This window comes from Rhododendron vialii, chromosome 11a, assembly GCF_030253575.1.
Source record: "Rhododendron vialii isolate Sample 1 chromosome 11a, ASM3025357v1".
NCBI lineage: Eukaryota > Viridiplantae > Streptophyta > Magnoliopsida > Ericales > Ericaceae > Rhododendron > Rhododendron vialii.
The window spans coordinates 22,307,322-22,331,880 of record NC_080567.1 but is presented as its reverse complement, the minus strand read 5'-3'; the positions used below and the strand labels follow the sequence as shown (position 1 = coordinate 22,331,880).

Below are 24,559 nucleotides of genomic sequence, written 5' to 3'. Positions count from 1 at the left end.
CAAAAAATACTTACCGGTGTATTTGTAAATTGGAGAACTAAATGGTCTATTTTTATTAGAAAATTCATCTTACTAATTAGAATCAGGTTTTTCCATAGTAAAGATCATCCACCAAGGAGGTTTTTTGTTTTGCTTGAGAAAAAAAAATTATTAATTGTTGAAAGTAATTTACACAAAATGTTAAAAAATAAATATTACAGCTTGTCCTATTATATTTACTCATGTCGTTTTGTGCCCGTGCTTTTTTCATGCCGTTGCCGTGCTCGTGCTTTTCCGTGTCATTGTCGTGCCTGTGCTTTTTCCCTGCCATTGCTGTGCTTGTGCCATATTTTCCAAAACAACACACCAACCATACCAACCTAGAGTAATTAGCGACACGCTTTCTTCACTGACTTGATAATTAATCTGGTTCGGAAATAATACATTCACCAACACATAGAGAATTTGTTTCAGTGGTTACCCCAACCAAATGCCTTCATCTCGCTTTATTGGAATCTAAATCTCTTCATTTTTAGGTGCAAACATGTAGCAGGAGTGCTTAACCAAAAAAAAATTCTCTGTTTCGTAGAACAAGAGTTTTGAATTTGAAAACCATTAAAAATTTGTGCATGAGCATGAACATGAACGCCAATACACCAAGTGATAAATCAATTATTCTGAATGCAGATGGGATTCTTATTGATAAGTACTCTTTTGTTTTGGAAAAAGTAATTTGTTTATTTTATGCTTGTTCTAGAAATTCGGAAAAAGCCTCATTTTTTATTATCGCTTTAGCCCTTCGAAAACTCAGGACCGGCCTTGTCCGCTCCATTACCTTTTTCCTATTAGTGTTATGGAGCCAAGATCCTTCACACCTTCTCACGTTACTCATGTCTACGCATCTGGGACATAGACATGGGCATGGATCAGTTGGAATCTCCATTTGCAGACAAAGTGTTGAGTTAAGTAGACACCATCATAGGAGCCCCAAGGGTTGCTTGGTGGGGTTTGCTTTCTGCATGATTGACCAATGTTCGATTCTTCGGGTCAGTCGCAAGAAAAAATGATTTCTTGTGAATCCCCTAATTCCAGCACGGATGTCTTTAATTGGATCAGGAAGGATATTAATCAAGATGCACATAAGCTGGTCTGACACCCCTAACCGTCACAAAAAAACACACACCATCATATGGATCACAACCCATAAACTTGGCAGAGTATGTAGATGGGGAAATTGATAGTGTACTTTTAAGAAAGTTGTATCTGAGTACGGTTATAATACAACTTGTTGTCATATGGATCACAAAACTGGACGGATTACCACTCCCATCGTGTTAGGTCACACATCGTAAAAAAGAATAGATACTACTTCCATCTAAGAGTGCAAACGAGCTAAGTAGAGTCGAGTATTTTAGAGTTCAAATTCGGCTCATTTACAAAATGAGCTTAAATTTCGAGCTCGAGCTCAGCTCGGTTGTAAACACTAAACGAGTCTCTTTAAATGAGCCGAGCCCAATTGTTTTACATAACAAACATTTTTAAACAAAGTGAGTCTATACAAACAAGTTAAGCTTTTGCTAGCCGAATCGCGCTTTTGAGTGTTAAGTTCAACTTGTCCACTAAACGAGCCTAAAATTTGAACTCAAACTTGGCTTGATTACTAAATGAACCAAGCGAAACCGAGACTTAACAAGTCAAGCCACGAACGAGCCGCTCACAAGCAGCACTCTTGGTTTCCAGCCCTATTTCCATCCACTTCCATCGTGTTAGGCCGCAATATCTTAAAATTAAAAGAGAATATAGTAACGGTCGAATTATTCGAGGGTTTGTTTAGATTATGAAAAGGAATAACAGGTTGAGTCCATAAATGTTCCACATGATCCACGGCACCATGGCCATTTTTAATCCTAAACAATGCTACATACATAGATTAATAATGGGCACAAAATCGGAACACATCCACCTCCCTCCATTATTTTGCAAGGCCAACTGCATCGGAAGATTTCAGACGCATCTGTGCTCATTATATGCACATAATCTACGCACATACTATCTTATTTTATTCGTCGCAAAGCACTTGCAATCGCATCGCATCACATCCAGCATGGTTAGAAATAGTCGTTGAATCAAAGATGCAAATAAGTACTCAAAGATTGGCAATGCTTCTTTTGAATCCGAATCCTTGGAGATAAGGACCTAACAATGGAGATAAGGCCTTTCTATAATGTTGGTTGCGGATAATGATGATCACAATGGTGCAATAGACAAAATCTGGTATCAAGCCTATGATGCAAAACACAATAATGGAGTTTCATGGCTCAACCCCACCAAATACTGCATAACTCCAAATGACAGACTAAGAGAAAAAGCTCTGGAAAAACTCAGCTTCCATTGATATACACAGGGATCTATATACAGATTACAGTTGGACATACTCTCTCTCAACCTCCGACGAGCTTGTGCTCACCGGGGCGGTACATTTTTGAAGTAAACATAAAAATCCAGTAAAAAATTTACAGTCACAAGGCAAAAAAGCTTGCCGTTTATAAGTCAGCGTCGCAAAATTTGCCGTCCATCCTGTTTTGAACTGCTTTGACAGCAGCAACTCTGGCGGCAGTGGCGGCTCTGTTTGCAGCCACCACTGCCTTGTTTACTTGTTCATCCACTCGCCGGATGTGGATTGCGTTCTCAGCTGTTTTTCTAGCAGCCTACAAATTGACATTAAAACAAGAGGATTGTCAAACAATGAGATGATTTATCACGTAACGCCTACCATAATAATTTGTGGAAAGAATTCCATTTCCATATTTGGTTCCCATTCTGAGAAGAAAAGAAACGAAAAAAAAATCTATGGAAATTAAGTGAAGTATAATTTTCTGAACAGTTCTCAAATTGTTTCCCTTCTCATTTCCTTCCTTTCCCTGAAATTTTTTTCTTCCTATATCTTAATGCATTCATTTCTCTTTCTTTCCATAAATCCCAAACTTCTCTTTCTTTCCATAAATCCCAAACAGACCAAACACATTGAATGGGTGAAAAAGTTCAAAGAGTGTACCTGAACCACTCGAAGGACCTCATCTGTCGATGGGGCTAGAGGTGTCTTGAGATTGCCACAGTCCCATTCACCACACCTAGTATCACCATTTCGGAATGTGTACATTCCATATCCTTGCTTACGGCCTTCATGCCACGATCCCTCATAACAGTGACCATTAGCGAAGTGGTATATTCCAAACCCGTGGATTTTGTCACCAAAGTATTCCCCAGCATACCGGTCTCCATTTCTGCGAAACAGCCAAAACTAACATTAACATTCTGACAGAGAAGCAAGAAAATACAGAAGTATAATTTTTTCAGACAATTAAAGAAAACTAATAAGACCAAGCCAATCAATTTTTTCTTCTCCTCTAAAAACGATGACATCAAATCACTAAGTCTATTAGACTAACAACGCAATAATTCAAACGTCTATTGCTCGACCAATCAATAGAGTACGAAGAGTTCCAAAGCATATATCCAAGAAAGAAGAGCTACGACAAGCGAATGTATCAACACCTAGGCATGGTTTCCAAATTACAGACGCAGACAATCAAGAACAAAATAAAGAAGGAAGCTTCATCCAATAATAGTCATCCAAGAAATTAACTATATAAAGACATTCGAAATTGCAAAGACGATAAAAAAATAGTTAATCCTCCAACGATCAAACAAACTAAAACGTCATATCACCAATTTCAAAACATGGAAAACCAATCAGTAACTAGCAATATTAAAAAACTACAAACAAAGAACATGTTAAATAAATCACCACCTTTAGAAATGTAGCAACAAAGGGTCAACTGTTGCATATATCGACGCTTAAAAAATAGTACCAAACGCACAAGACCACACACGGAACGCCAATCACAATCAACCAAGATTTCGATGGTCAACATTCAAAACAAAAGGCTTCAATTGAAAAATCAAGAAAAATTCAGCTAAAACGGTAACATCTGGAAATAGATGTATGAAAAATGGTTGTTAACATCTGGAATATTTATCCTCAGGTCTAAAAGCAAATGGTACACAAGTTCCTGCATTTCTAAATCTGCATCAAGATCTAGAAAATTGAAATCTTGATACCAATTCCAGATTTACAACCCATCCAGAAACCTCAAAAGATTACACAAATCTAAACAATATTTTGTCATAAACATAGCAATTTCTACTGTTCTATTACTACTCACTAAAACCTGGAAAACAGTAAGAACCCTAAAAGCTCACTCATGGAAAAAAGAAAAGATCAAGATTATTAACAAAACCCACATGACCATCCATGGAAAATTGGCAATCACAACCATCAAGATTCAAAAACACCAAAACAAGAAAACATTCAACAAGAGTTGAAGAAAACTCACCTAAAATTGTAACAACCCACATGATCATACATGGCAATTTCAAACATCAAGATTCAAAAACAACAAAACAAGAGCATTGAATAAAAGTTGAATTACTAAAAGAACTCACCTAAAATGGTAACAACCAAGGCCATGCTTGACACCACACTTGAACTCCCCAACATAACAGCTCCCATCAGAGCAAGTCTGAGCTCCAACACCGTGACTCTGCCCTCTAAACCACTCTCCCACATACATATCCCCCGTATAAAACCTGTAAACCCCAAACCCATGCCTCAACCCTTGCCTATACTGCCCCCTGTACCTACTCCCTCTCGCCCAACTCTCTATCCCACACCCATCATACTTGCCATCAATCCAGTCCCCCTCATACCTCCCGTTCACAAAATAATTGTACACCCCGCTCCCGTTACACTTCCCCTTGTGAAACTCACCCTCGTAGAAATCCCCGTTGCTGTAAAACTCAACCCCTTCCAGCACGACCGGCTCGTGCTTCTCGTCTACCAGGTCGGACTCGCCGATAAACCACTTGACGGGCTTGTGCTCGCGGGTTTTCGACGAAAACCCGTGTCTCTTCTTGCACTCGTCGCACACTTGCTTGATGACCACGAAGCAATGGTGGATCAAACCCTTGTTCTTCCCGGCCAGGAACAAGGCCACTGCGACGAAAACCAGGGCTACCAGGAGGTTTTCCGAGGTGGGTATTTCGTCTTGTCGCAGAAAGAGGAAGAGGGTGTAGAGGGAGAGGGAGGAGGCGGCGAGGGCCGGGACAAACCGGGTTTTCTTCTTTCCGGGACGGACCGGGGCCGCTGGGCTGGGCTTGTGGTGGGGCTTCTGCTCCTCTATGTCCGGTTCTTGATCCTCTGTGATCTCGTTCATGGAGGAAAGGCTGTGGATTGAGGATCTGATGGTGGGGGAGGCGCGGAGGAGGGAGGAGTGGGTCCGGGTCAGCTTCCCCTGGCTCTTCTGGCCGTCCATTTACTCGGTTCCCGTTGGAAAATCTCTTAATCTAACGGCTCCTGTACCTCGATATTCTTATCATCACGTGACCAGACGCCGGAGACATCTCGCGCGGCACAGGGTAGGCGGTGGGGAGTGCGCAGGTTAGCAGCGAGAAGAACAACTAAGCAGAAACAAGAACCAGAGAGGAGAGAGAGAGAGTGTGTGTGTTTAGTGAGAGAGAGAGGGAAAAGGAGTAGGGTGTGGAGGATTGGACCGGGTTTTAATAATTTGTGATGATTTTGGGAGGAGCCACTTGGATTTAATGTGGGCCGTTGGATGGGGGATCGGAGGGTGGGATTTGGAGGTGGATTTGTGGCCGTTGGATGGGTTTTTCGTGGGAGTTCCCGCTATTGACGGGAAGACAGGGTCGTCCGATCTGGCTTCGGGGGCCTTTTGCTTTACTGTTGCATGCCAGCACGTGCTACTCACACTTTTTTGAAGATGTTGTGACGATACAAATGATATTCGGATTAATTTAACGTCCGCCCAATAAATGTGAGATAATAGAAAAAAGTTATATTGATATCTAAAAAATGTGTATTGATATTTATGAAAATAAATCATATTTATAAGATATGTATTAATATATAAACTTGTTTAGAGTTATTGACATATTATTCGTCGCTTGATAGGCGAAAGTTAGCAAGATCAATGATATTAAACTACATAATTGTCCCACACCGTTGATTTTAGTAACCATGATTAGCCATGATTTTAGATGGAGATACGAAGTATGTGGGTTCTCCTTGGGCTCACAATTGAAATCATTCACTTTTTAATCTCGTTTCAAAATAATGTTGATGATATATCGATTATTCACGATGCCAATATACTTTTCACATAAAAACGGATTAATCACAACAGCATGCAATTAATATAATATTGTAAATGTTTCAAATCATCTTTATAAGCCCAATTTTATTTATTTTTTTTCTGAAAAATCAAGAATAGGGCCAGCCAGCCAGCCAGGAGTGCCAAGTGGTGGGGTCGTTACTGCAAGGATTCTACTGTAGTAGAAATTTGTAGTGTTACTACTAAACTTTTTCTATAATCCCGACGCCAGTATATATTTTTTATACTTTTTGAATTATAACTAGGTGAAAGTCCACTTGAGATGTACCCCTTTAACTATCACTTTTTTTACGAAGACCTCCTAACATTTAACATCACACATTCAAACTCCATCACTTATAACTATTAACCAATCAACATCCTACTGTCAAAAAGACCGTTAAATGAAAAGGGTCAGCGCTGACAATTTTTACAGATGAGGGGATCAGTGTGGGCGATTTTTTAGGGGTAAAATCGTCATTTTTTCTTATTCTGTTAACAGAGTTAATCAAATTTTCATTTCATATAGTTGAGGGGATCTATATGAACGATTTTAAACGTTAGAGGATCCCCGTGAAAAAAACTTATAGTTGAGGAAATATCCATGTACTCCCACGAGATAAGAAAGTTCATCATTTAAAGTCAAAGATATTAGTACAAGCTTGTTGAAAAATGATAGCTGTATGACTTCACAAAAAGAGACTGTATATTTGAAATTTCAATTGAAAAATTATACGTTCGATCCTTCTAAGTATCTTAAATTGGAAAATCTGATGCCATTTTAGAGCTTTGTCAAGTTTTGAGCAACTTAAATAAGAAAATCCACAATTGATCATTTTATTTGCGCCATAGGATGCATGATGAATTTGTGCAAGTTTCGTAATCACATACATTGAAAAAGACATTGCTAAAGGTTTTGATTAGCACCCAGTATTGTAGATACTTGGTGCTTGTAGTCCTCATTTATGGCGTTTATCTTGCATTTACTTTAGTAGTTAGAGTGATTTTGCACGTAAGGTTGGTTTGAGAATGTTTTTAGGTTAAACTTGCGAATAAGGCGGGTTTTAGCGACAAAGATAACCTTCGAGTGCATCCGTGAGCCCAAGGCCACGTGGCGCTATTATGCCACCAAGTCCCAAAAACTGAGAAATGAAGCACCGGAGGGTGTCCGGGAAGCTTGAAGGCAGGGAGGAAGGCCAAGCTAGCCCAGAATCTGTTTTAGGCTGGTTGGTATCGATACCATGTCAAAGAGGTATTGATACCAATTGGTTCCAAACATACCAGAACTGGGGCGTACCGATACCTTTTTGCATTGATATCGATATATACCAATCGTCTACGGGAGAATTACTAACAGTTTGGTATCGCCACATTTTTGCATTGGTATTGATACCAGTTGCCTTAGTGCAGATTTTTGTGAACTTTTTCAATCTTCCATTTATGAAAAATTTTCATTTATAAAAAGTTTTTATTTATAGAAAGTTTCCATTTATGGCATGTTTTTTTAGATATTTTGGGGACCTGATGATCTTTTGTAAGGCTGATAGCCATATAAATAGGGTTGGAAATGTGAAGAAATATCTTTTGTTTTCTTTACTTGCATATGGGTGGCACTAGTTTATAACATAGATTTTATTTTAATTTCTTAAGTCGATAAATATTCACAACATCTTTATTTTTTCATTTTTCGCATGCATGTTTGACATCACTGTAAGTTAAAATCCTTGCTATTTGCATTGCCATATAGCCATAGAAAATCCATCTCCTTTTTGCATTGCCATATAGCCACAGGGGCCTTCTCTTTTCAAGCCTTCATTATATCTTAATGGGGTTTGAGATAGTCACAAGCTTTATTACTGATTTTACTTTATTAGCCATTTGGCTACCAAAAGTTGCTAGAGATTTTGGTTCTTTTACGGACTAAGTTATCACGGATTGGGAAATTCTGTAATGCAAGGCCTGCAAGGCATCTTGTAGGGCGCATCCGGGCCATCGATCTTGATAATGAATGGCTGAGATATGATTTTTTATTATAACCGGTAAGAATCATTTATTATCGGTCATAATTAGGATGATATATACAAAATAACTAATTTCATTTTAAACAAGACGTTTTGAAGAAAATGAGCGGTTCTGATCATCTTTGTAAGACCAAAAATGGGTCCAAATTTCATCTGTGCAGGCTATCTGTTTCTAAAGATCAGTGTTAGTATTCTTTCCGTATTCAAAATGACTAATTTCATCTTTGGTTTACATGTGAGGTTCGAGCTTATGAGGATGTGCTATGCTTTCACCAGTTGCGATAACTCGAGTGTTTTCATTAGAGAGATACGAATTTACCTTATTTTCATCGTTGCTAATGCACTTTTGTGTTATACATCTCGATCATCTCTATCGAAGCTAATTCTTTTTTTGTTTACGTTACTACTATCCTTGATGTTTGATAGGGATGATTGACATGTTACTACTATCGTTGCCGTCCTTGATGTTTGATAGGGATGATTGAGATGTTACTACTATCGTTGCCGTCCCCATTCTTGCAGGATTAAAATTAATGCGGTATTTGATTTTTATTTCCTATTACCTCTATCTCATATATTTGATCGTAGCCGCTTTTTGAATTAAGTTAAATAATTTTGTGGTCGTATGTTAACATTAATTTAATTAGCCTGCATTCGTTTTAAGTATGTAATTAACGGAATGTCAGAGTCTTTTTCATCTTAACCGTCTCTTTTAATTTGTTTAATTTGCTGGGGTATTATTGCCATATGTCAATTATTACCGGCCTTTTCACCTCCGTCCAATTGCTCAATTTTTATTTTGGTCAACGTTGATCCTAATTAATTAAATCAGTTTCAAGAAAAAATTTCACGGTTGGTAATTGCAAATACACAAATTAGTTGACGTTGAGTTGCTTATGTGTCAGCATTGAGTTTTATATAGACATGGTAAGTGAGAATGGTGATATGAGTTCTTAAGTTCTGAAGAAATTACCATAGTATGTGTTTTTTTTTTTTTAAATAATTCAGGTGCCCGGTTAGTTTACGCAAATCTCGATTAATTTGGGAGGCTAGTCCCGGTGTGCGGGCCGCTGATAGCGCCTTGACTAAACTAAGGGACCAATCTCAAGTAGTATTTCTTTTTAAAAGCTCGATAGAAGAGGTATTAAGATACTTAGGGCCCGTTCCAGAACCGAAATAAGAACTTATTTTTTGTCTAATAAGAAGCCTTGTTCCGGAAAATAAGAAGGTTGATACTTATTTTGGAAGAATTTATATAGGTACCGACCGGCCGGGGATGGAAATCGTACCGACGGCCGCGCCGGGCCGTCTCCGGCCACCGGACGGCCGATCCGAGCTGTCCAAAAATTCTAAAAAAAAACACCGAGGGGGCTAGCGTGGGAATCAACGGCATCCGAGATGTGTAAGGTGCTTGATCCGAGCACCCCTTTTCGTGTGAAATCATATACACGAAAAAGGGGTGCGCGGATCAAGCACCCTACACATCTCGGATGCCGTTAATTCCCACGCAACTCCCTCGGTTTTTTTTTTATAAAATTTTTGGACGGCTCGGATCAGTCGTCCGGTGGCCGGAGACGGCCCAGCACGGCTGTCGGTACGATTTCCCTCCGCCGGCACCCATTCTCTTAGCAACAGTCTTATTTTTTGTATAAGGCAACTTCAAGCTCAAAAATCATGTGTTTACGCAAATAATTTTCTTATCACTATGGATCTTGTTTGATAGATCTCATTGAGATCTTTAATACGGTGCAAAAAAATTTGAATTTTTTTTTTCATTTACATTATTTTTGAGTTTGAAAATGTGAAAGGAACTTTTTATTTGGGTTTTGTGGAATGACCCTTCTTATTTTTGAATGAGAAGTTCCAAAATAAGTACTTATTTTTTAAGAAGGTTTTCGTAACGGAGCCTTAACATTCATAAAGGACTAAAAAAAATGTTCAAAGTAAAAAGAATGAGCAATGTTGAAAATCTGATCAAACTTTCTAAAGAAACATGCATCAATTGTATGCCCTTTGAAATACTATGCGTTCTCCCAACACGAGTAACATATGGGACGAAGGTAGTAATGTTTTGAGTGTCCATATACTCTGTATGATCCCAAATTGCAGCGCCCTGTGATATCCTACACTGATGGGCCATGGTCATGCCTGTTATAGGTCATAACACCTCATCATAAAAATAATTGTCTCTGTTCTAAAAGTTAATAAGATTCAACATGAGTAGCGCATGACAAATTCAATACCACATCCAAACTTGATGAGTTAGCACGTATTTGTCACTGACCGAACATGCTATGGCCGTTGAGAGCTTCTTTCAACTCCAGTCTTCCCATCCCAACCTTTACGAAAGAAAAAAGAGATTAGTGTATGGAGTGGGTTATAAAGTGGGCTTTCGGTGGCAGGGTGGGGTCTCTTTTGTTTTTCATTTTACTGGAACTCTGATTTTCCATGCCAATTGCCAAGCAACACAGGAAAAGTTTGGCATGTACAAGGCCAACTGTGGCTGTGGAGAGAGAGAGGGCAATGCCTTGTTGTGTAACTCGGATTGACCCATCAGGCCTTTATATCTCTACTGTGCTTGCATTGCTACATGTATCATTGTACTGGCTTCAGAAGCCACTAACTACTTCATTGAGAGATGGCTTTCTTGTTTACTTTTTTGGCTTTTCATAGGCTAGTGTGCAAACCTTTATGAGGACTTTGAAAGTAATGATGTAACTATTCATATTGCCCTACACCATAATCACAATAGAAATTAAACCTATCATTTAAGATCTAATGTTCTCCTACAAATTTTCATGTACTCATTTTATCAAATGAAGAATTCTTGTTCCTGACCAAAAGGGGGGTATTTTAGGGCCTTAGGTGCCATTTATCCAATATTATCTTCTTCTTTTTATTATCGGATCTTCCGATCAGCTGACGTGTATCTCAACTAATTTTAGGGCCTGGAGGTAACGATTGGGCAAACCCTCTAGTTGCCCCAAGGTTTGCTATGTTTGGCCTCCAATGAATTCGAACATGCAATTTCACACATGATAAGCACTTATCTGCTTTCTCATGTCAACTAAGTCAAACCCCTTGGAGTTGTTGGACCAATATTATCATGTGTTTACTATTACGTTTGAATTTTCAATTTGCAAAGCTTGAAAAAAAGAAAAAGGAAAAGGGAAATGACACTGGGGGAAAATACAAGAACGGTTAAGCGTAAACGTGAAAAGATCATTGAGGATAGCTATGGTGACCCTCACATTTATCGTATCCCCTAGCATCGTGCTTTACATTGATTTATATGTGTTTCTTGTTCTCTACCTTTTTGCAAGTATTGTTGTTCTCTACCTTTTTGCAAGTATTGTTGGTTTGTGCGGTCGGCGTTGAGGGTTTGTGTGAGGTGTTCTTTTGAGTTCTATGGGGTGTCTTGATTAGCCTTGTTTGGTTGGTTGGTTTCGTTGGGTCCTTTCGTTTTTTGTCGAGTTGCGTTGTACTGTTTGTGATATGCGGTATTTATATATATGGACTTGTTTGGCTGTTTTTTCTTTTGATATTAATGGGATGATATTGTTCGTCGAAAAAAAGAGGTTTTAGTTTGCATAAGGCCGTAGGACCAAAGTGCTAACCATAGCTCTGTTAACAAAAAACCCAATGAATCGAAAAAAGAGAAAAGAAAGAGAGTTGAAATTGTAACAACATGATCTTTTTCTAACACAAAAACCCAATGAATTGATGATGTTTGAGGAACACCAAAGCCTAACAACAAATCTTTTCCTGGAAGATCAGAACCATAAACTTGATGTTTTATGGTCTAACTTGGAAAAAGCTGAATGAAAATAGGCTTGCTGATCAAGGTAATGACAAAGATTTCTCCATTAGCTGCTGGGAAACAGGATTGCCAATAAGATGGAGGACAACTTCTTTTGGACGGTGATTTCAAGGGTTCGCTGAGGATGAGCAATTCTCTGAAGAATTTTAGCCGGAGAATTTGTTCAGAATGGAGATGGACGACACAGAATAAAAGATTTCTAGTATAATCTGGCCTAGTTCCACTTCCATTTCCAGCACAGGCCTTTGCTTTGGGCTGTACCTGTCCTACTATCTGAATTCGGAAAAGAGAGATGGGAAAATCTTCCCTCCTCTTGACCTTTTCCTGTGTAATTCCTCCCTTGCTTTCTCTTCTTTTCTCCTCCCTTCCACAACTTCCAAACACAGCGTTAGTTTCATTCGAATAAAAAAGGATCATTCCACCAAGCTAAGGTGGTTGTGTGACATTAATAATAAGTATTATCCATCGACTAAATAATTGCGTCACTAATGCACTGTAGCGTAAAACCAAAAAGAAAAAAAAAATTATGCAATTCACCAGACTTCTGCTTTTGAAATGAGTTGGCAGCATGGCTCTATGGTCCAAAAAATCATAGACCAACTTCAATAAAACTGCATTAGAGATGTATTAAAAAAAATCCGCACCAAATTTTGGACAAGGCTTATAAATAACAGGATGATTTATCCTCCTGAGGTCAAAGAAATAAAGAATGCTTAGAGTGTTCTGCCACTTCACTCCCAGCTAATATTCTTCCTAACTAAGGATCAAACAAATGTCTGGGGACACATTGCTACTGCAAATGCAAAAAGTTGTAGCAACACGTACAACTTGACCTTGTAAGAAGGATAACTGTTACCTCTAATACAGAATTATTATATAAGCCCACCAATGTTGAGGAGTAGTATTTCATTTAACAATGTCTGGGAAACAAACTATCAACGCCTCGATAGCTTCTCTTTCATCCTTTCAACTGCACTCCTCAGAGTACCTTCATCCTTGCAGAAGGTAAACCTCACAAGATTCTTTCCATCTTCCGGGTTCAAGTAAAACACGCTCGTTGGAATTGCTACAACTCCAACTTCCTTAATGAGGTATTCGCAGAACGCAACATCGTTTTCTAGTCCAAAAGGGGTGTGATCCACCACCACAAAGTAGGTCCCGCTTGAAGGGTACACCTTGAAACCGACAGCCTTCAACCCCTCAACCAAAATCGCCTTCTTTGCCGAGTAATCCCTCCTTAGCTCCTCGTAGTAGGACTCGGGGGCTCTAAGAGCCGCTGCTGCCGCATATTGCATAGGAGTGGAGGTAGCAAAAGTGAGGAACGAATGTGCTTGGCGCACCCCCCATGTCAAGTGTGGTGGAGCTATGGCCCACCCAATCTTCCACCCCGTCAAGGAGAATGTCTTTCCCAAAGAATTCATAGTGACGGTCCTATCATACATTCCTGGAAGAGAAGCCATGGAAATGTGATCCATTTCGAAAGACAACTTATCATAAACTTCATCAGTGAAAACCAAAACATCATTCTCAATGCAGAGAGATGCAATTGTATTGAGTTCCTCCCTAGTGAACATTTTGCCAGTGGGATTATGAGGGGTATTTATAAGAATTGCACGCGTGTTTTTTGAGATTGTGGACTTTAGCTCCTCAAGGGGTACTGAAAAATCAGGAGGCCGTAAGGTGATGCATTTGACATTGGCACCAGCCATTGAAAGAGTGGCCTCATAAGAATCGTAGAACGGAGCAAATAGGATCACTTCATCTCCAGGATTTATCAAGCCTAACATAGTTGCAGCGATTGCTTCTGTGCACCCTGAGGTGACGGTTACTTCTTTTTCGGGGTCCACCACAAGTCCAGTATCTTTTTGGAACCTTGCAACAACAGCCGAGTTGAGGTCGGGGACCCCATATCCACGGGCATATTGGTTTTTCCCACTTTTAATGGCTTCAATGGCTGCTTCTTTGACAAATTCTGGACCGTCAAAGTTGGGGAACCCTTGCCCCAGGTTTATTGCTCCATGCTTGATGGCAAGCATACTCATTTGGGTGAAGATCGTAGTTCTGAACTTCTCCAATCGCTTTGCAACCTGAAAAAGAATTGTACGTGTTAATTGCTGAAGGATCAATATCTTCAACCTGGCAACCAAACAATTGCAACTCGATATCACAGAGTTTAAGCGTTGAACCCACATAAAAAGCCCAAAATACTAAACACTTGTAGACATAGAAGCCTTGAAAAGTTTATTTCCCTATCGTGTCAGACACCACCACCTTCTGGACACTATGAGACACGTATCTCAAACATTGTAAACATGTCCTTAATTTGAAGAGGAAATATAAAAATATCAAATTTACCATTTAAGTTCTCCTTTTGTTTTCTTAAATATACATATCAAACAAAAGTTCGCATGTCGCTTATCGACAAAGGTAGGAACTGGGTCAAGATATCATGTGAGGACTAGCAATGCACAGAATATAACCATCAAAAGGAACTAACCAAGCTTTGTCTTCCAACAAAATCTTGTGAGTTCAGATACAAGTTCAATGTATACTATCAAACAAAGTTATATGATAGATCTATGTATGTGATATGATATCTATACCAATGCATGAGTGTGTTGAATTTCTAATTTGCTATGGTGGATGTTTATGTTTTATGCTCTATTTATGTCTATGTTACAAACAAGGATGCAGACTTCATAATCATGTGCCAGTTAGGGAATAAGAGTTAAAATGTCAAGGTGGAAAATAAATCTGGTTAAGAGCACTCAATGAACAAGGCAAGTGGTTGTACATTGTGCAGTAAAGTTCTTCAAGCTCTACTGGAAAATGAGGCCATGCATTCAATTAGAGGTGTTATGAGCCATATTGCTGCTTTGTATCATTAGAGATTCAACTTGATTTCGTACATTCTTTACATTGAATATTCGAATACTTGGTTTAGTTATGCTTGATTTTCCCTCAAGCAGACCTGAATTCAAGGTTAGACCTAAACAATCCACACAAACCTCAATGAGAAGTATACAACTGACATATATTATACCAAGGAGTCTGACTAAGGTTAGAGGTCTTTGCAAGACCTATTAATTCATGCCACAACTGCCACCCCCAAAAAAGTAAATCCTCAAGTCAGCTACCACTTTGGCAACCACAACCAACAACTATAAGAGCATGAAATACCGAAAAGTAAAAAAAAAAAAACAGGAGAAGAAACAAAATGGACAAATATTTACCCACAAACATGATAAGGTCCAAGTGGATCTCGTATCAATCTTATCAAACACAAGTTACGCAAGAGCTTTGTAATAGCATTCCAACGATAACCCACTGTAATGAATGGATGACATCATGAGACTTCAACAGAGTAACTCTTGAAACCAGCACTAGTACAATGCTAAATAAACGTTAGCAGCTCACCCTGGTGTCACACAACTGATTCTAAAAGGTCTCAAGTTCAAATTTCTCCACGAATTTCTGATCTCACACCTGGTAGATCCTTAACCCTTCCCCCTCTTACTACAACTACATAATGCTCTTGTGAGTTATAGCCAATACGGAGACTTGAATCCAATAACTCCTGCGACCTAACCTTTCATACCATGTTTGAATTATTATTAACAGGATATTATAGCAATAATTCTCAACAATAGGGGGAACACACAGCTTTTGTGAGTACATGGCACACACAGCTTTTTTTACCACATAGTCAAATTGTTACCCAACAATAGGGGGAACAAAATTTAAGTTGCTAGAATATGAGCACAACCATTTATACCAAGCTATCTATTATTTAACACCCCCTTCCCACAAATGACTCCGTTTCACACATGGTGGTGACAAAACCAACAATATCTCAAGGCTTGAACGAAATAACTCTTAGAACCAAAGCTCAGATAACATGTTCCACCACATTAAGTTAATGTCAACATGGTATCAGAGCCATTGATCCTAAACGGTCTTTAGTCAAGTATCTCCGTGTGAATTTGTTGTATCATGTTGTTCATCTATGGGAACTTTTTTTTTGTTTTGCTTGTGCAATTGCACTCAGGTCGGAGATATCCACAAGTCCTTCTACTTAGAAGTTTCAAGCATAGGTTAAATTATTAGAGCTTATTAGGATGTTGTGTACGCATCTTAAAAGCTCAATATTTCGCTGATGGGTCACCTAACATAGGATACAGCAGGCACAAGATTCACCACTCAAACTTCAATGCCTCACCAATACTTGTCATCATAGAAATTAGAGTTTTTTTGGCTCGCTAAGGGTGGAGGAGCTAGGCCAAATGCGAGAGATAGAGACGGTGTATAGCAAGTTCCTCTCTTTCTAAAGCTTAAGATTTAGGTGAGTTAGTCGTTGATGTTAAAGACACGTAGTACAAACTAAATGACAAACTCTACACATAGGAAAGGGCATTTTGATCTGTGTTCTAAATGGCGGCCTGGGGCGCTTGGAGGTGCCCTACCACACCACGCCAGTAGCCCTTGGCGTGTGATTTGGCGCCCAAGGAGATTTGGCGGTGTTTGGCGGCCGCCTAGGCAGCCTTGGTGGGCTTGGCAGCGGCCTAGGCGGTCTTGCCGACTTGGCGGGCCTTGGCGGCTTCTTTGGAGGCTTTTGACAGCCTAAAAAATATATATAAAAAATAATACGAGGGAGGTGAGCGAAGCCCTGCTACTTATTGTCTTATTCAACTTATTTGCTAGTTGCTACTACTTAATTTCATTTGGGTTTGTACTTTAAAGTTTGAACTTGCATTATGGATACATGAAATATAGTTTGATTGGATAATGGTTTGTTAAAAAAAAAAAAATCCGCCAAATTGCTTGGCGCCGCCTAGGCGGCTTGGCGCTTGGAGGTGGGTCTCCGCCCGACTACCGCCAAGCGCCATTTAGAACATTGATTTTGATGTATAGTTATGAACCCCCACTCTGCCGTAGCGGCTCCCGGAATTTTTCTAAGGGTGTTCAGAAAATGCACTATACTATCTCGAGAAACCACAACTATATATAAACAAAAAGTCATACGTAACATCTAAAATGCGACCCAAAAATAGCAAAGTAAATATCATCAAAAATGTAATTTTGAAGTTGAATGTTCAATGCCATTAGGTCCACCTTAGAAAAGTCACATGGGTAGAGTTCCGCAAGACGAATCAACTTTTTCCTTTCAAAAGTAGAAAATGAATTTCTAGGATTCAAGCAACTCACACAAAGTAGCAACTCCGTATTTGCCTCTGTGAAGCGATTTTTCAGCTCATGAAATTTCAAATCCAAGACTGTACAGAATAGCTCAGCACGATAACGATGAGAAATCGTTATTTATGGGGCTTTGCGTTGTGGCCAATCACTAGATACAAACATTTCACTCATGTTAGGAAAAGGAATACCATACTTCCTACAAAACGAAGACACTTCGGCCAACAAAGAATCCCACCCATCATCTCTCATCACTTGCAACCGTTGCTTAGACATTTCAACAAGTGCCATGGCATTTACAATATCTTGTGACTTCTTTTGTAATGCAATTGAAATTTAGTGGGCTGAAATTTAGGCTTTCAATTTCAAGTGGATTAATTTGTGGGCTATTTTTGGGGTGGGTGTTCGTTAACATTTAGGTTGGGTGTTCAAACAATTGGGTTGGGTGTTCAAAGTATGGTTAGTCCAAAAATTTTACATGTATGCCAAGAGAGAAAAAAATATTTGGGTGGTCAATTGACCATGGAAGGGAATGAATGGAGCCGCCTCCAGCCATACCAATAACTGATCCTTATCCACTCTATTTCCTTCCGCCAAGAACTACATGTAGAACCAAACATGTAGGAGGTAGAGGTATGGGCTGTGAGGTGTTTGGCACTGGTGAGGGTAAATCCTCATCCCTTCCCCCTCTTACTAACATAAACATGTTAGGCGAACGGTCTTAAGTTCATGTCTTCCCTGTGAATTTGTACCCCTTCAAATACAGACTGTGAAACACAAGTTTTTGTCCACATTGTTACCAACCAATTGCACTAAACTATTAAGATGATAGAATACTAGCTTTACTACTAACATCAAGTTATCTCAGACCTAACCACCCCTCTTTCCCCCACATGACTTCACCTCGCACATGGAACAGAGTGCACAAACAAATAGGGTGTGCAAACAAATATACCGTAAGGTGCAGAAACATGGCAACTGCAACTTCACAGTAGGAGCTGGGCTCCGAACTGTGAGAGTTTGCTTTTGTTTCATGTTTCTCACAAACAATATCACAAGGCTTGAACCCAGTAACTCTTGGAACCAAAGCTCTGACACCATGCTAAGTTAATGTTAATATCTTAGCATGGTATCAGAGCCTTTGGTTCAAAAAGGCCATGAGGTCAAGTCTCTCTATGAATTTGTTCCACCCAATTGTTTATACATGTTTACTCTAGCTTGCTTGTGCGATTACACTTGCTTGTACATGGCTATTGGTCTTTCCACTAATAGAAGTAGGTTAGACATTATTAGAGCTTAATACAATACAATACGATGCCCATTACCTAAAAGCTGATATTTGATGGGCCTTGATCACCAACCATATGATAGGGCAGGCAAAAGATTCAATCCTCAAACTTCACTACCTAACCACTACTTACAATTCTACATACTTAAGCTGATTCGCCCACTTATAGTGGAGAGTTCGGGCGGATGTAATTTTAACATACGTAAAGAACCTTCCTCCCTCCCCACAATCTCCTCCTCCTCATAAGGCACAACTATGTTGTTACGGTTGAGTGCGAAGCTCCCTATGTACCCTCTTACGCTGAGATTTGGAGACTTGGACTTATGAGTGCCCCCACAAGGCATTTCCATCCTCCAGCTAGCTTCAATTAAAACCCGTTGCTGTGAAACCACCACTGATAGAAGGGGCTCAATGGAAATCGGATTAACCACCCTTTTCGGCTCCTCTAAAGCACCACCCACATAAAGCCAAGGCAAGACGGGAGTGCAAAAAATGGGTTCTTATTCCAACCACCCATTTCCCCCCAAAGCAAAGGTCCCGTCCAAGTTATGACACCTGGAACGAGGATCCATCCAATACGAGGAATGGGAATGGGGAGGCGATATACCACATGCACATAATTGCAATAAATGGGAGTAGACTTCTATAGATTACGATTCAGAACTATACTTGTTTAAAGCGAAACTATACTTATTTAAAGCGAGCAACATTGGACAAATCGAGTCCTACTTTGCTAAATACTGATGTAAAATACATCTCTAGAAGCTTTTTGACAAATCTTCTTTTATATTTTCCTATCAAAACTCCAGTTTTGGTTCTTCATAATTTATTCTTCTATCTTACAGTAAATATAAAGAAACAAAGAGGAAAAATTGTAGGATTGTTTAGGATCGCTAAATTCATTATTTTGGAACGTAGGTATACAGTGTACCTGTTTATACCCGTTTTTGGCACCGCAGATCGGGCTAGCAATGAATAGCCATTTAATTAATTCTTTAATTAAATTGGGCCAAAATTATGTAGTTATTGGTTGATAAGTTTATTGGGCCGTAGATTTTCTATTACGTTTGGGCCCAATTACTTGTTTGAACCAAATGCAGCCCATGAAGGATGGAGGCGATTTGGGTCAAAGAGGCTGAGCCCACGATTATAGGAGAGTTGGTTATTTGCTAGAGGTGGTTATTTTCCTCCATGAAGTCCAAATGCTATTGACTAAGTCAAATGGTCACATGTCAAGCATCCACACAATTGAGGAAGTGGGGCAATTATGTTTTCTGCCCATGATCAAGCTCAACTACCCATGATGTTGCATGCACAAAAGGAGGAACAATCATGGGACACTTGGCGGCCTGTGGTGCAGGAGGAAAATTTGGATTCAGGCCTGAACCATCTTGCTGCTTGCCTATATATAGCAGAATCAAAGAAGAAAAACAGGTCCAACACCAATCAAAGCCCGGCGCTTCAAAACACTTTCCTACTTTCAGCAAAGTAGACTATTGAGTACCTCGTACTCAAAACCCATTCGAACTCACTTCTTCAAGTAGTTTGAATTTTACTTTTCCTGTACCACTTTATTATCCCGGTGTAATAAAATTTACGATTTACGTTTCATTTCCTATACGACTAGGAAATTTTAAGTCCACGATTGTGTGGCAAATCACGAACCTCCTTGTAATCATTACCATTTGGATCACACACAATCGCCTTACAAGTTAGAAGTCACGATTCACGGCAATCGTCATCCGAAGTTCGGTGCTACAAGTTTTGGCACGCCCACACTCAACCAACTAACTCTTGCAAACGCATCAGCGCCGTACGTGTGTCAAAAACGAGAGTTTTCAGTACCATACGTAAGAACATGCATTCCAAAACATGATTCGGTAGGTTAGTAGCGAATTCTGCTCACACAAAGCCCAAAACCTGCGACTAACTGAAAACTCTCGTTTTTGACACACATATGCCGAGCAAGGTGCGGATACGATTGCAGGCGTTGATTTGTTGAGTGCGTGCGTGCCAAGACTTGTAGCGCCTAACTTCAGATGACGATTGCCATGAGTCGTGACTTCTAACTTGTAAGACGATTGCGTGTGATCCAAAGGGTAATGATCACAAGGAGGTTCGTGGTTTGCGGCGTTTGCCACATGGTTGTGGACTTAGAATTTCCCAGTCGTATAGGAAATGCGTAGATCATAAAACGTAGACTTTATTACACCGTGATAACAAAGTTTGAGTAAAAAGAAAAGTAAAATAAAATCCAAAATACTTGAAAAAGTATGTTGAATGGGGTTGGGTTGAGTACGAGGTACTCGGATATGTCTACTTTGCTGAAAGTAGGAAACTGTTTTGAAGCGCTGGACTTTGATTGGTGTTTGGCCCATTTTTCTTCTTTGATTCTGCTATATATAGGCAAAGCAGTGAGCTGGTTTAGGCCTGAATCCGAATTTCTGCTTGCACCACGGGCTGACGAGTGTCCCACTACTCCAGCATGCAACATCATGGGTGGTTTTCGGCAGTTGAAAGATCATTGGGTGATGTGGCAATTAACTCCCCACTTCCTCCTTTTGTGTGAGCTTGACATGTGTCCAATTGACCTAGTCAATTAGCCTTTGAGATTGAGGGAAATAACTTCCCCCTATTTTGATGGGCTTCATCACATCCGAAATGGGCCAAGAACAAGTAACTGGGCCCAATCGTGTTACCAACATCATAGCCCAATAGATTTTAATCCAACACACCAATAATTCAGGCCCAATTTAACTAACTAAACAATCAAACGGCCTTTCACTACTAGCCCGATCCGCGGTGCCAAAAAAGGGTATAAACACTAACATAAGGTGCCAAAGAGCCTTTGTATCCCCTCCTACTGAAGGGCTATCTGCCAAACACCAAGCTCAAAACCACCCACCTCTTCCGTGCCTATGAGATTCACAACCGTGTACCTAATTTCTGACAAGCACGTACAAACAACATAAAGCAGTTTAGAGATTCTACACTAGTACGATCGCAAAGTTGTATATCGGTACATGTTAGCCCTACCTCTCTCCAAAACACGTCCTATTTCTTTGTATAGTGCCAAGTTTTAGTAAAGTCGGTTGCTAGTAAAATATAACTGAAACCCACACCGCAGAAAGATCAAAGGAATGAATATTCACAGATAGATTCTTCTTCGCATTTTTCCTGTGTATGCAATATAGTCCGACAGACAGAAGTGTTGCACCAAAGATCCACATAGTGCCTACCAAATGTAATCACACGGATGTCTAAAAACAAATTGGAAAGAAATCAAAGGGTAGAAATTCAGGGCAAATTAAAGTACAAGGATCAAAACCCAAAAAAAATCAAGCCAAAAGCATAACAAGGGCCAAAACCCATTTCGATTTCGAAGCAAACCCATCAATAAAAGCTTGTGAATCACGCATCTAAACAAGAAATCGACCACTTCCTAATACCTGTACGGGCAGGAGGTCCTGGGTCGAAACGGCCTCTTTCCCGGTAGAGACGGTCGACATGGCGGCCGTGGTAGCTGGGTAAGTGATGGTGCGGCTCCTCAAAAGACCGACGGTTTTGTAGAGATTTAGGGGAGGGGTATGGGGTAGAAGAAGGGTGGAACTGGAGCTGTTTGGTCTAAGCATTTTTCCAAAGGGCGTCCAGGTGCGTTGAATTCTGAAATGTACTGTTTGGATACTTTAGGGGGTTTTGAAGGAAATGTGCCCACGTACACAGCGTCTCCGACTTCAATGTCAAATATTGCTTAAGGCTTATGTAATATTTTAGCATCTTTAATATGACATCAAAGCCTCATCTTTAATTTTTATGTTAAATTCTACTCATATATATTTGACATTAAATTATCTATTTCCAATTCTTAATGTCAACTTTTGTGTCAAACTTAAAAGGAAAAAAAATCAAATGGCATTCTTTTGAAATTCAAACAGTTAAATTTTTGAAAATTGGCATGCCACTATGTTGATGTCAAAATTGACATGTTTGGAGCTACCTTCAATTCCACGTGAAATTGGCATATGGAAAGACAACATGATTGAAAGGCTTGAAGCTGTCAAAAGTAGTCGTTACATTGTCCACATCATGTTTAATATCTTCCATTGGAGATGCTTTAAGAATCAAAGAAAGTGATTATATCGAATAAAAAAGGCAGCTGATTTTGTCACTCCTTTTTTTGTTAACGTCATGTTCCCTGCAAGTGTATTTTTGTACAAAAAATACACGTGCAGGAGAGTAGCGTTAACAAAAAAGGGGAGTGGCAAAATCATTTCCCATAAAAAATAAAAAAAGAAAGTGATTATGCCAATGAGCTCTTAAATTAGTTGGCATCACCCACCACCTTCTTTAGTGAAGGTTCAGGACTACGAACAGTCTCTGAACTCCTTATGTTAGTAACTTACTAACTTTTCGCCAACCCATGTATACAATATTGAGGGGATAAAAAAGTGAATCTGACTGTAGGACCTTTTGTGGAGCACTTATCATTATGATCATTGTTTTTGGAAAATAATATTGTCACTCTCATTTTTACTAATAGCACTCGCCTTTTTTGTCTTGTAGTGTATGAATTTACAATATAGTACATGCATTTTGTGAAATTTTATTGCATTGAGGGGTAAATTAGTAAATTCACTTAACTAAAAAGACAAAAATGGAGTGTCATTGGTAAAAAGGAAAGTGGCAATATCATTTCCCTTATTTTTTGCGGAAGGACCTTTTGCTACTGGGGTGGTTCGGTAATGAGAGAGAGAGAGAGAAGGGTAGGTTATGTAATATGTATCGTGTTTGATTGTGTATTTGTGTTATATATATATATTTTTTCAAATTACTTATGTTGTGTTTGGATTTTTAAGAATTTTTTAGTTTGGTTTTTTAGGTAATGAGTGGAGAGAGAGATTAGTATAATAATTAAAAACATGGGTAATGAGTGGAAAGAAATAGAAAGAGGAATTATGAGAATGATTAGAAATAGGAATAATGAGGAGAGAGTAATTATTGAAAGCAGAGGTAAATGAGTGTTTTTGAGTTGAGAATTTTTTTTCAAAATGTAAACCGAGCAAAGCATTATTACTATAGATTTGAAATATATTTTGATATCAATCTGACTAGCTTAAATTGTATCATGTTTCGATATTCGTATCGACACTGTTAAGTGTTGACCTCCAGTTGAATAAGCTCACCAGGTAAAGTTTTCTCAAAGATAAGAAGCTAAGTTGTGATTCTTTAATCTTGAATATACAATGATTTGATCTCATTGACACATATTTACAGTTTTGTACTTGTCATGCTTGCGACGTTGTATGACATAATATATATTAACTAAAAAGCCAACAAAACATGTAAAGTTTGATAATCTACATGAGCCATATAAACTAAACGGCAACGTCAACAATTTACATCCAACAAAAGAATCACATCTGTCATTGTTTGGCTACGTAAACCATACAACAAAAAGAGACAATGGTATCAATATTTCCTTCTAGTGTAACTTTTTTTTGAGCCTTTCGAATAACATCTGCCATGTACTTGTTTTTCTTAACAAAGATAAAATCCAAAGCTAAGCCGACCCTACCCTCTTCAAGAAATGAACTTTAGCTGCATTTAACAAATAAAATCCCAATTCAGGAACAACTGAAGGTGTATGACCTGGTATCCACCACATGGTCAAATTCAAAACTAATTTGTTACTGATGGTTTTACAATAGTCGAACAGTTGGTAACAATTGGGGAGCATGGATGTCTCAATACCGTCTTGGGGCATCACAGTCGGACGCAGAAATGAGACTGTCTAGCTTGAGTATAGTTCGAAGATTTTCCTTATTCACTCCATGAATTGAAAATCGCTTATCATTTACATCTTTGAACACTTCTTTTGTGCGATGCCCTTTTTTCAAAAGAAAATGCTGACCACAGGTCCACAACCATTGAAAAGGCGATTTTCTTCAAAGAAAAATCAATGATTAAACATGAAAAAACTGTGTTGCCATATGTGAAAATCAATGACGGCCTCAAGAAATTAAGAAAT

The 24,559-nt window shown here is 39.1% G+C and overlaps 2 protein-coding genes and 1 long non-coding RNA gene across 3 annotated transcripts; all 3 read right to left on the bottom strand.

The window, feature by feature from the left end:
- Positions 1 to 2,355: 2,355 nt before the first annotated feature.
- LOC131307538 (phosphatidylinositol 4-phosphate 5-kinase 2-like) lies at positions 2,356 to 5,573 on the bottom strand. The gene is made up of 3 exons (XM_058334091.1): positions 4,486 to 5,573; positions 3,035 to 3,263; positions 2,356 to 2,687 (listed from the first exon to the last, which is right to left on the bottom strand). The coding sequence occupies exons 1-3, from the start codon at positions 5,352 to 5,354 to the stop codon at positions 2,523 to 2,525; spliced, it is 1,263 nt and encodes a 420-aa protein (XP_058190074.1). The 5' UTR covers positions 5,355 to 5,573; the 3' UTR covers positions 2,356 to 2,522.
- Positions 5,574 to 12,651: 7,078 nt separating this feature from the next.
- Positions 12,652 to 22,250, bottom strand: LOC131307536 (uncharacterized). Its single transcript, XM_058334089.1, has 2 exons — positions 21,981 to 22,250; positions 12,652 to 14,137 (listed from the first exon to the last, which is right to left on the bottom strand). Exons 1-2 carry the CDS (start codon positions 22,161 to 22,163, stop codon positions 12,986 to 12,988), a joined length of 1,335 nt encoding a protein of 444 aa, XP_058190072.1. The 5' UTR covers positions 22,164 to 22,250; the 3' UTR covers positions 12,652 to 12,985.
- Positions 16,720 to 20,455, bottom strand: LOC131307540 (uncharacterized). The gene is made up of 2 exons (XR_009194161.1): positions 20,377 to 20,455; positions 16,720 to 19,462 (listed from the first exon to the last, which is right to left on the bottom strand). It is a non-coding gene; the product is annotated as an uncharacterized LOC131307540 (long non-coding RNA).
- Positions 22,251 to 24,559: the final 2,309 nt, after the last annotated feature.

What these genes read in the sequence shown, in the direction of transcription:
- LOC131307538 (XM_058334091.1), bottom strand. Translation starts at nt 5,354, where the DNA reads ATGGACGGCCAGAAGAGCCAGGGGAAGCTGACCCGGACCCACTCCTCC. An exon ending in CTTGGTTGTTACCATTTTAG is followed by an intron (nt 3,264 to 4,485) that starts GTGAGTTCTTTT and finishes GCTGTTTCGCAG; the next exon opens with AAATGGAGACCGGTATGCTG. An exon ending in AGGTCCTTCGAGTGGTTCAG is followed by an intron (nt 2,688 to 3,034) that starts GTACACTCTTTG and finishes GTCAATTTGTAG; the next exon opens with GCTGCTAGAAAAACAGCTGA.
- LOC131307536 (XM_058334089.1), bottom strand. Translation starts at nt 22,163, where the DNA reads ATGCTTAGACCAAACAGCTCCAGTTCCACCCTTCTTCTACCCCATACC. An exon ending in AGGACCTCCTGCCCGTACAG is followed by an intron (nt 14,138 to 21,980) that starts GTATTAGGAAGT and finishes ATTCTTTTTCAG; the next exon opens with GTTGCAAAGCGATTGGAGAA.